The 12,575-nt window shown below is 34.5% G+C and overlaps 1 protein-coding gene across 1 annotated transcript in view; it reads left to right on the top strand.

Annotated features, from left to right (window-relative positions):
• PTEN (phosphatase and tensin homolog) overlaps positions 1 to 12,575 on the top strand; it is an 89,354-nt gene that overhangs the window by 51,713 nt on the left and 25,066 nt on the right. The window contains exons 4-5 of the mRNA XM_024744811.1: positions 5,945 to 5,988; positions 7,801 to 8,039. Of these exons, the coding sequence (XP_024600579.1) occupies positions 5,945 to 5,988; positions 7,801 to 8,039 (283 nt within the window). The remainder of the gene's footprint in view (positions 1 to 5,944; positions 5,989 to 7,800; positions 8,040 to 12,575) is intronic.

Genomic DNA, 12,575 nt, shown 5'->3' with positions numbered 1-12,575 from the left:
TATAAAATAAATAAGTTAACTAAAATTGTTGAATTGGGTGGTTTCTCTTGTCTGGGGCAGGGATGTAAGGATTGCCTCTTGATTCAGCTAGCTGACCTTATCTTTAACCTTTCACTTTTTCTTTTGACTTTGTGAGTAGAGGTGTAAAATAGAAAAAGAAGGAAAGAAAAATGTGAAGAAAATATCTTATCATTTTTGCTCTTGACCATTTTTTCCTTCCCAAAATATTGACCATTTTCTAATTAAAAAAACAAATTGTGCATAAAATGTGTTATGTTTCTACCTGGCTTTTATTTTTCCTATGTGATATGTATAAATTATGCAATGGAAAAAATTTTAATCTAAAGTTATGTATGCTAATTTACTGTTATAATTTCTGTAGAGTTTATTTATCAAATGTAAGAACAAGGTTTTTTTCTGTGTTCAGTGGGCTTTCAGATATTCACCAAAAAAATGAAAGGGTCTCTGTGCCTTATTGGCTTGTGGGATGTTGCTTTTTTATCTTTAATTTAGTGATCTTTGTACTCTGATAAGACTTCAGAAGACCTGAGAGTGAAGTAGACACTAGTATTGTATCTCTTAGTGAGTTGTCACTGATTTCCTCAGATGAACAAAGAAGCAAACATTTATTGAGGGCTTGCTACATGTTAGACATTCTACAACATTTTGTTAGTGCAGAGGTGAATAAGATGTAGTTCCATTCCTCAGGTAATTATAGTCTAATGTGAAAGGTAGACAAAATATTATAGAAGAGGTAACTCTTGTATAGAAGAGAGCTGTGTAGACAACAGTCAAAATAGTGCATTGCACCCCGTAGGGAAGGTTTCATAAAGAATGGCATGTTTGAGCTGGGGTGAAAAGAATCATAGAGGTTGACCTGAGGCTTAGGAGGAGGGGAAATGGCAGTGCAGGCAGAGAGAATGGCGTGTAAGAAGCTTGTTGGCAATAATATTGTCTAGAATATGGCAGATAACCCATTATGGTCAGATTATGGTGTGTGTGTGTGTGTGTACGGTGTAGTGGTAATAAGATGAAAGAAAGTAAAAGGTGCTGTAGAAACTTAAGTTTAGGTGGGTTCCAACTTAACAAATGATCTGTGCGTGTATCTTTCTCTTTTCTGGATTAACCTCTCCTACAAAAACTCTTGTTACAGGTGCCAGAGTGTTTCTGTGGAGGAAAATAAAAACCACAAAGTTTTGTAGTTTTTGAACAACTGGATTCAGAAGTTAAGTTTCAAACAAAAAACCAAACAGGACATGAACTGTCAAAAGCTGGAGTCCACTAAATGAGTCACCTCAGGCTTAGACTCTTAGTACTGAGCATGTAGAGAGTCCCAGACTCTCTACTAAAGATAGAAAGATACTAAAGACAGATTCTGCCTTATTTCAAAACTTTATTTGAGTTTAACATTATATCCAAAGAAAGGAAAGGAAATTCTTTTCATTCCTGTATGCAATGGCTTCCTGCTTCTAGAATTTAGGACTCAGGTTTGTACTGTCAGTATTGTGGGTCATTTGTGTTATTATGGTTTAAGTTGGCATTGGTATCTAGCCTGGAGAGTTGATTGCCTATTTGTTTTTGTATATCCAAACATCGGACCCCCAAGTTAATGAACTGTCTCATTATTAGTTGAGAGTAGCTTTTGATGCACATATTTTAACTCCCTTATTCCCCCATCCATTTAATGGAATCATAGACTGGAAAGTACCTGAAAGAGATCGTTTAGTCCAACCTTCTCATTTTACTGATGGGGAATCTGAGGCCTAGAGAAGTTAAGCGAGTTGAACAGGGTCACACAGGTACATATGGTAGCAGACCATCCACTGTTGATGCCAGTATTCCCTTTCTGTTTTTTTTTGTTTGTTTTAATCACCCCAAATTTTACTTTCTTCAGAAGTTTCTAGAACTACCAAGTTGTAGCATGTTTTGATTTCTGATGTCAGTTTTCAGTCTTCTTTACTTTTCTACCTCTGTTTATATTTCTGTCTCTGGGTAAGTGAGTCTGATAAGTAGCAGATGTTTCTATTTTGTTTATTTTTAGGATATTAATTAGATGTGATGTATGTCTTTGCAAACATATGTAAATGGAAAGATCTTAAAATATTTGCACTTGACATACCTGTATTTAATAGTATATTAAACTTTTTATGGCAACTATGACATATGTGGGTGAAGAAGAGTTCTTAATGTGGACTTTCTAATAATTGACTGTAACTTTATATCTCTATTATCAGGCATTCAGTAAGTTATTTTAAGAAAGGACAAAATTAGCCTCATATCATTAACCAAATTCAGGTATACTTGATGAATTACTTAGTACATTAATCAGTTTGTTTTATGCGAGTGTGTGTACTTCATTTTTGTATTTTCCTCTGTAATCTGTCTTCTGGTGGGGGTAAGGGGAGGAGGGGGGAGATAGGGTATAAAGACATACTATAGTTCTTGCCTTTGAGGAAGTTAAATGTTCACTGGATGCTAATTTTTAAAAGGTTGACTATATTTCATGGTATATTCTATTTGACATACAGCTATGCATCAATTTGTGGTAAACCTTCAGCTGTTGTTAATTTTTATCTATTAAGTTTTATTTTGTAAGATAGGGATAGCTCCATTGAAGAGAGTAAAGAAGAGACCTACATGCCTAGCTGATTCTATGATGAGTCTCATTTCTCTGGAAGCATTTCGTATTAATCTTATCCCTTTCTTCACTTTCTGTCTACTGCTTCATAAAAGCTCTCTTTCAGTGCATCTTTATTTCTCTTGTCTTATATAAGCCAATATGAGGTGATGATTTTAAAAAAGATATCTTTTGAGTTCTAGTTATAAGGAAGTATAAATACACTTGTCTTAGTCAGATCCCATTTACCATTCATGTATCTTTAATTTTGGTTTGTTGAAAGACTTGTCTTATCACTAATATACCATAAAATTACAAGGGACTCTGTGTGTGTGTATGTGTGTGCAGTTATCAGAGAAAGTTTGTGTTTTTTTAAATTTTTAAAATGTATTTATTTTTGGCTGCGTTGGGTTTTCGTTGCTGTGCGTGGGCTTTCTCTAGTTGCGGCGAGCGGGGCCTACTCTTCGTTGCGGTGCACAGGCCTCTCATTGCCGTGGCCTCTCCTGCTGCAGAGCACAGGCTCCAGGCATGAAGGCTTCAGTGGTTGTGGCGCACAGGCTCAGTAGTTGTGGCTCCTGGGCTCCAGAGCACAGGCTCAGTAGTTGTGGCGCCTGGGCTTAGCTGCTCCGCAGCATGTGGGATCTTCCTGGACCAGGGATCGAACCTGTGTCCCCTGCATTAGCAGACGGGTTCTTAACCACTGCATTACCAGGGAAGCCCCATCAGAGAAGGTTTTAATTAAGAGAGTCTTCTTTCTTACCCGACCAACCACTCCCCAAATCACTTTTATCACTACCAGGCGCAGTATATGTTTTCACATACTCCCTATCCATACCTGTAGATATTTTCACAATTTTTTCATGTTTTCATTATCACTGTTTGTTGGTTCTTTTATGCCAAATAATGCTCTTGTTGGAATGCTGACTTTGACTAAAATTTGTTATTGTTTTGTTTTTTAAAGTTTGGGATCTTCCCGGATCGGGATACGAACCCGTGTCCCCTGCATCGGCAGGCGGACTCCCAACCACTGCGCCACCAGGGAAGCCCTATATTTTTTATTATGTGTGGAGTATGGAACAATACTGAAAAATGTTTGACTTTTGTAATCAGAGGTGCTGGGCTCTTCCATTTACATATCGTGGTTTGGGGCCAGTTTTGTAATGCTCTTCTAAATTTTAGCTTTCTCATACATAAAATGGAGACAGTATTAACTGTTATATGATTGTGAGGATGAATTTAACAATATGGAAACTTTGTAAGGTATGCACATCTAATAGACATTTAGTAGCTCATTATTTTCACTTTCCCTCCATTTTTTTCCTCTTAATAATATTTGAGAATCAGTGTATGAAGGCAGTTATCAGCAGTGTTTATCAAGCCAAACATTTTGAGCTGCTAAAAACGTACAGGAATTTTAGATAACTGAAGCTGTATGAAACTCAAAATGTTTATTTTTTGTTGTGCTCTTATGAGACCAGTTTCTTAGAATTGTTTCCCGGTATATACCTCTCCCCTCACCTCATAAGCCCTATTTTACATGATTCCTTAAAAAATATTCCATTAAGGATTCTTCTCTATTGACCATACTCCTCTTTAACCTGTACCAAAGAAAGTGTAAAATGTTACTATTTTCTTGGTCAGTTCTCTTCTTTCTGCCTGTCATTTTTTTTTTTAATAAAAGCGAGTATGAAATTATTCAGCAAGGATGCGTATATGTGCTTATGTCATTGTTAAATAAATTTTCTTTCTAGCAAAACTCAATATACTAAATTATAGTATGCTAAAGTGGAAAAGCTTTGTTTTCAGCAATATTATGAGAAGCTGATTTGTTTCAGGTCTGACCAGTTAGAAATTAGTGGGTTGCAGTTTGCTTATAATTAGTTCAACCTTCATGCGGATTTTTTTAAATTTAAAAAAAAATTTTTTTGCCACACCACCTGGCTTGTTGGACCTTAGTTCCCTGACCAGAGATTGAACCCAGGTCCTTGGCAGTGAGAGCACCAGGGAATTCCCAACCTTCATGTGGATTTGAGTTTAAAAATTGTTTAAAATAGATGAACTCTACAGATATTTCAGGATTTCTAAATGTAAAGCACAGGTCCATAACCACTTATGTGAAATTCTTTGGGCTAGTTGTGTTTCAGCATTCAGAATTTTTCAGTTTTTAGAAAGGTAACATGGAAGCATATATTTTGTATTGCATAACACCCCAGTGGGATTTGGAACAGTACCTAGGATAAAATGTTTCAGTCTTTGCTGTAAGTGTATTCCTATTAATTAAGGAGTACACATTCTCATAAACTCAGATCAAGTTCTGCTGCAATTGAGTTTGCCATACAGTTAAGAGAAAGTTTCAGATGCTTCAAAATTTGGGGATTTTGGAATGGTAGATTCAGAGGCTATGGACCTTTATTTGTTTTAAAATGCTAAGTTTTTATTTTAAATACTTTTTTAAATATCTGGTTTGGTTAGTAGTTGAACGTACCAGAATGCTGCTGACCACAAGCTAATGTATGGAATCCCTTTCTGAGCCTATTAATGTTTATGAACATGGCCTATTAATCATGCGTCAGCCAGTGCATGATAACAAACGTGACTACTATTAAAAAGACAAATTTTAGCATGCTGTAAGTAATGCTAAGTCAACATTACTTTTTTCTATTCTATATTGATTTTACTTACTAGTCTTTCATTACTCTCAGACTTTAATTAAAACTTATAACCTGAGAGATTATTGAAAAAGATGACCTTTGGCTTCTCTAAAGAGAGAAAGATCTGGTTAAAAGATGTAGTAAGTGTTGTGTCTGAGTAGATTAGCATCATTCAGTTATTCTTTACTTTTCCTTTGCCCTTATAATTTTACTGTTTTTAACATACATCTTTTGTAGTAATAGTTTGAGAAAACTGTATATGCTCAATTATAAGGCAGAGATAAAATTGAAGCTAGTAGTTAGTTGTTTACACATATCTTGTGAAATCAAAAATAAAGACCATTCGCATATATAATTTTCACAAAGGGAATGTGAAGGTATAGATGCAAGTGAATTTGCAGTGTTGTATATTAGTAGCATTATAAGTTTTGTAAGCAAACGTATAAGCTCTGATTGTATATACTTAACATTTTCAGCCTTGATTTCCTTAATTGTAAAATGTGGATAATAACAGTACCTACTTCACAGGAGTCTTAAGATTAAAAGCAATAGTTAATGTAAGACATTTAACATAATGCTTGGTACATTATAAAGGTTCAGAAAATGTTTGCTACTAATATACTTTTTTCTCAAGTGCAAAAGATAATTTTATATCACATTTAAACTTTTCTTTTAGATGTGCTGAAAGACATTATGATACCGCCAAATTTAACTGCAGAGGTAGGCATAAATACACTGTATTATGTTTGATAACTTGAAGCCAACAGTCTAAATCTTACTGTCGTACCAATAATGAATAATCTCAATTATTAAGTGGTATATTTATCTTAAAGATGGTCTTAGAAAATTTGAAAAATAAATTTAGTTTTGCTATTGTTTTTGGAAACAAGTATCATATAAACCTGCCAGTAGTACTAGGAAGACTAAATTGTAGAATAGACCGAGAATTAGGAGAAATTCCTAGACAAACAGTAGAATAAAGAGAGGGTTATTCCTACAGTTTGATGCATTTGGTGTAACAGTAAGAGATTACAGGGAGAAAGAAGAACAACTTAACTCCTATCGAGGAACATGACCTGCGTGGTGGAAAAGGGTATAATGAAATATGGATAAGAGGAGGCTGATAGATGAGAGCAGGAGTTGATTTAAATGTGTTCTTCTCCAGGTGTAGTAAATTCTATCTCAGAGCCCACAGAAACTTTCATTTGTATTTGTGGAACGCTTTGAACCATGAGAGACCTGAAGAGTTGAGAAGCTTGGCAAGATGCTGCCGTGATAGTCAAAAAGAGAAAGTGGGTGCCTTGACAGATTGATATCCCTCCTAAATATTTAGAATGGACTTTCAAACAGTTGGTTTGAGAATTCAGAAGTGCTAATGGCTGTGAAAGCCAGGATAGATTTACTAAGAATGCTTCATTTTTAGTGGATTTAGGCTACTGCTTACTGGTCAAAGAGTGTTTTACTCGAGGTTTATCTAGCTTTAACAGGTTTTTCTGGATGTTTTTGTATGCCACTGGGGAAATGAAGATGGAATGATGGTATAGCTGGGCAGATAACTAAGTAAAAGCTGTCCTGATGATTCCCTGTAATGGTAGTCATTGTCTACTTGAAGAGCTGTTCTGTCACACCAAAGGCTTAATTGAGTGTATCTTGTACCACATTATGAATGACTTGGTTGAAGATATAAAGGACATACTTTTCACATATTTAGATAACACAGAAGATAAGTACATTGAATGTTAGTCGGCATTTTTAAGAATCTTAATAGAGTGGAACCAATAAGATAAAATTTAGTAGTGATATATTTAAAGTCCTATTTCTAGAAAAAATTTTTTTAAAAACCTCAACTCTAACTATAGGGAACAGAGAAGTTTTGAGTTCTTATAACTCATGTGAAAAGACCTGAAACTTCACTTGATAAACTTTACTACAATTGTATACATTTTATAGCTTGGGTTTTTTTTTTCTCAATTTCCTTTGTAAGTGTCTTTAAAGTCATGTGTATACAACACTAACATTTGCAAGACCATCTTTAAAATAACATGTTTGACGTTTTTATTCTATGAAGTGTAAAATGCAGTCTTTTCCATTGTTGATTTGTTGGTGATCTGTACTTTCTTTGGAATATATGTTTTGTGATTATGCAATATTATAAGTGTTACAATTCCTTTTGTTAGAAAATGTATTGAGAGCCCTGATAAGAGGCTCCTGTGACATTTAATTTTGAGTTTACCTCCACCTCTGATATGTTGTGACCTCTGATACTTCTTTGCTACTCTATTGCAAAGTTTCCTCCTTCATAAAGTGAGGAAAATAATACTTGGTTTCCCTGTCTAATGAATAAATTTGAGTTGAGAGACTATTTTCTATTCAAAAATTAGAAAATTATGAGACAAATTATTTTTCTCTGGAGTTCAGTTTTTCTTTAAGAACTCTGTTAAGTTTATATGCAACATTTCTAAAGTTAACCTACTTTTAATAAGCAATTCAGGAGAGATTGTTTTCTTATTTGAGGTTATCTTTTTACCACAGTTGCACAGTATCCTTTCGAAGACCATAATCCACCACAGCTAGAACTTATCAAACCCTTTTGTGAAGATCTTGACCAATGGCTAAGTGAAGATGACAATCATGTAGCAGCAATTCACTGTAAAGCTGGAAAGGGACGAACTGGTGTAATGATTTGCGCATATTTGTTACATCGGGGCAAATTTTTAAAGGCACAAGAGGCCCTAGATTTCTATGGGGAAGTAAGGACCAGAGACAAAAAGGTAAGTTATATTTGATGTTTTTTTTCTTTATTCTTCCTAGATCTGAGAATTTATTGGAAAATAAATTTTTAAAAAGATAGTTGTTAACCCTTATTTTCTTTCCTCTAAACATTTAAATTAGTATACTCCCTTAACTTTCACATGAGCAAATGACAGATTCATTCAGTTTTTCTGTTCATTCTAGCATTTTCATGTCGTGCTAGCAAATCTTACCCATTAACTGGATCGCATATTTGGTATCATGAAATCTTTACAAAGCATTTAAAAAAGCAGCACATTGATCAAAAGTAAGCTTGATACTCCTGAAGCTTGCTTGAAAATAAAATGTCTTTGGATAATAATTTGGATGCCATTACCTAGTAAAGTGTGATCTTTACTTTTAAAATACATAGAGATTATTCTTTGATTTGAATACTCATAAATGTGGTTATAATTAAGATTAGTCAAAGGTTCTTCTCTTATTCGGAAGACTAAAGACTATGCTGAAAAATCATTGACAAATTTAATTTGTGTAGTACATTTGAAAGCAAAAAATGAACTCTTGGGAGAATTTTTTACAGTGATTTTCAAGGGATTTATTTCTTTGGATACTAAGTATGGCAAAACATGTTTACATTTCTTACAAATGGACTTTGTACATTTCTGTCTCCAAGAAAGAAAAAAAACCAAACTACTTAAGATAGATGGAAAAACTCATTTAGAGACCTCTATTGAGGAAGACATCCTAATTTTATATGAAAAATTTATTCTAGTTTTAATAATTTTCATAATGAGGAAGGTTCTCTTACAGTTTAAGCTAATTTCTTTTTAATTTAACTTCAAAACAGAAACATAAGTGATCATAGCCATCATTTTCAGCTGGATAATGGCATTGATTCCTGGTTCCTTTACTCCTTCCTCATTTCTTGTTTTACTTGTCGTTGTTACATTTTTGAATTATATCTAAGGATGCCAAAGCACTGTTTATTGGTGACAGTTTACAAAATTGAATCTTATTGCTAGTGCATGATTTTGGTGAGTGTTGATTATAATAACTTGCCATACATTTCTGTATACTGTGTGCACCCTGGGATGATAGCACTAGAATGAATTCCAGAGCAGAGGACTGAGATGTTTTCTTTGGTTCATCCTTTCTTCTTCCCTTTAGAGGGAAACAATTTCTTTTACTGATGAAAAATATAGAAGGTAAATTTTTCTGTACTTAAGTGAATAAACATAGGGCAGCACAGGGAAAAGAGACTGAATGAGAAGAAAACCTAGAGAGATGGGTCGAATTAAAATACAGTCACAGGAGCAGTGGTAGAAATTTAAAACAGGGTTGATGAGCAGCAGACATTTTGGTAATCAAAAAGAAATCAGGTAAAAAGAATTTAAAATAAAAACAGAAAAGTTGTATAATGTTCAGCCAGAACTAGCTTTAAGTTAGGGGCTCTTAAACTGTTTATGTTATATACCTTTTAAAAATATGATAAAAACTCTATTCTCCCACAAAAAATGTGCATCATGTACATGAGCATAAAATTTTGCTTATAGTATTTAATTGCACTGAAAATTATTTTTTTTAACAAAGAATGTAAAAAATACTTTAAGAATAATGTCTCATTTTCTTTTTTTATGCCAGGCAGTGGCCACTACTTGAGACTGCTGAATAAATCCAAGTGGTACAAATTAACCAAAATTAAGCTTTAGTTCTGCTCAGTAGTAAATTTTCCTGAAAGGGCTACTATTATTTAGCTTTTAAAGAACACATTGAAGCTATGCCATTGTCTTTGACTTGGCAACTTTTATGTCATTTTTGATATCTAATTAGTTTTGACTTTGTTTCCCCATCTCATGAAAGAGCAATGGACTCTGTAGATTTTTTTATTTTTTGCCAGATGAAAGTAGGCTTGTGTCAAGAAATAAGAATTCTTGTAAGACTCTTCAGATTAATTCATGTTGCATCATTTTCTTTGCCTTCTAGTTATTGAGATCATTTTTTTGGCAAGATTCTGGCATAATGCTGTGTTTGAGGGAAAAAATTATGACTCCACATTTTAGTTTTAATATTGAAGAGTTAAACTGTGTTAATGAGTTTGTATTTTATGCAGGTAAAATTCTAGCTATAGAATTTGTCTTGCTAAAGCAAGTGAACTTATGTGTAGCAAAGAATTGCATAGTTGCTCCCACTTCTTGACAAAACCTCTTAAGTCCTTGAATGAAAGTCTTGGCTTTCCTGAATTTGGCAACTTTCACAACAGTAGATTTTTTCATGACAAATCCTCTTGTACAGTCTGTGATTCAAGACTTGGCTCTCATGAAGTCATAGAATACTTTTACAACAATAGCTAAGCTTTCTCTCGGGATTCATGGTAGAGTCTTACACACCAGTGCATACTGGTGAACAAAGGATGGAGTCACAGTGACGTGTAGAACTTCTCTCTTTACCAAAGCAGCAAAACCAGATGTTTTGCCAGGCGTTAAGGTGTACTCTGTCTACAGAATACTGAGATTTCTTCAGGGGACTTTTTTTGGGCAGAGAAACTTCACCGTTTTGAAAATGTTACTGTCTGCTGAAGTTTCCAAAAAGGACTCCAAAATAGGAATTATTGTTTGTGTCACCATGCATGTATTTGATGAAAACTAGTAGCTGGCTAAACTGAGATTTCATATGCTGAAGAGAAGTGGTATCTCCAGTCCTTTCATGACCTGCTTCATAGTTTTAGAAAAAAACGTCTGTTTTTTTGGAATGGACAAAACTGTTTGATAGCGATACTACAACAGTCTTACTTTTCTGTTGCAAACTACAAGTATGTTTGACCATTTCTAAGATATTTGCCTTCACCATGTTCACTGTGACTTTTTTGTTTGTTTGGCATTACAGTATCCTTGTAGGTTACTTTAATCAAGAATTTTGAGTTGGGGGGCAAATAAGGTATTTGTAATGGTCCAGCCTTTGTAACTAAGCTGTGCTCTCACGTGTTCTTACACACACCTCCCACTCCTGTCATACTTCCCTCCCTCTTACTCTCTTATACGCACCCACCCCCGCATATGTGAATATATACTCTGTCTGACATGGGTGCTTCTTCAGGATAGTTGGCTGAATGCTTCTGATAGTGAGAACTAGCCATATAAGAAGCACTTGGGATATTCCGTCCCATCGTGTTCAAGGAAAAAGTAAAACCTAAGGATACTTAAACTTTATTGTATTTTATTTTCTCTGTTTTCCATTTAAGTTAGATTCAAGAGATGTCTACATAATGAAAAATGAGGCCATATTTTAATTTTCAATGGCAAGATATTGTAGTCATCACAATCTGGTAATACAGTTGTCAGTTCTGTTTCTCTGTGGAGGAGAGGAGAGGAGATTTGATGAAATGGCAAGCCCCATGGGATATTGTTGTGAAACAGGGGCCAGAGTGAAAAGATAGCAAGAGAAGTATTTATGAAAATAAAATGCAAAGCCTGTAGTGTCATGTGGTAGAATAATAGTAGCTACATCATCAGCAGAACTGTTCCAGGCACAGCATATTCTCTGTCCTCTCATAGGTTAGAATCTCACCCAAGTGAAAGGTGATGGGGTTAATAGAAAATGGAGTTCTGTATGTACTACTAAGGATGTACTCAGTAAAATTATGTTTAGCTGTTACATGACATTAAAACTCAGAGTTATGTAATTTGGCCAAAACTGATCACTTTAGCATCTTGAAGTCAAAGTAAATCATTAAGATCTGCTGTGCTTATTTTATTAGCTCATGATTAGTTAATATACCTAGACTATTTTTTGGATGAATTATTCACAGGCTCTAAAGGAGTATCCTAATGTGCTCCTCCCTTTATCCTTGTGTACATTTTAAAAGGCAAAAAGACATTTATGGGCAGATGCTGTTGACAAAGCTGTATTTTACTAAATGGTGGTGTTTCCATTATAGGTTGAAACAGCATTAGAAAGCGAGACAGAGTAGATAAAAGTCATAAGATTATGAGGTTTTTTTTTTTGTTTTTTTTTTGCAGGAGTATTTCTTATTTTATAGATGATAAAACTGAGGCCCAGAAAGATGAAGTGCTTTGAACAGGATTATCCAAACAATTAATGACGGTGTTCAGAGTAAAATTTGAATCCCCTGACACACTGGTGAACTTCTTTCTACAATATCAAGTCCATAAATCCTGGAATTGTAAAAGAGTTTTGAAGCTCTTCAGAATTAATCTCTGCACAGAGTCAAGCTCTCCTGAAAGGTCACATAATGATGATGAAATTGGCCTCTTTTGACAAGGCTCCTCAGTTTATATTTAGAAATAGATTCTGGAGCAGTAAAGACCCCTGATTAAGTAGAATAAGGATAGCTTGAGTTTGTTGGTGTTAAAAATATAATGCTGCAGGCTTCCTTTAAATCTTTGGAATTTGTCTTACGAATTTTCAAATAAATCACATGTTTACCTAATGGTAAGAGTACTAGTGAAATAATAATATATATAATAATATATTTTTAGGGCTTCCCTGGTGGCGTAGTGGTTGGGAGTCCGCCTGCTGATGCAGGGGACATGGGTTCA

Source organism: Neophocaena asiaeorientalis, unplaced genomic scaffold (assembly GCF_003031525.2).
Source record: "Neophocaena asiaeorientalis asiaeorientalis breed wild unplaced genomic scaffold, Neophocaena_asiaeorientalis_V1.1 scaffold131, whole genome shotgun sequence".
In the NCBI taxonomy this organism is placed as follows: Eukaryota; Metazoa; Chordata; class Mammalia; order Artiodactyla; family Phocoenidae; genus Neophocaena; species Neophocaena asiaeorientalis.
The sequence above is the reverse complement of the archived record's forward strand: the minus strand, read 5'-3'. Positions and strand labels throughout refer to the sequence as shown.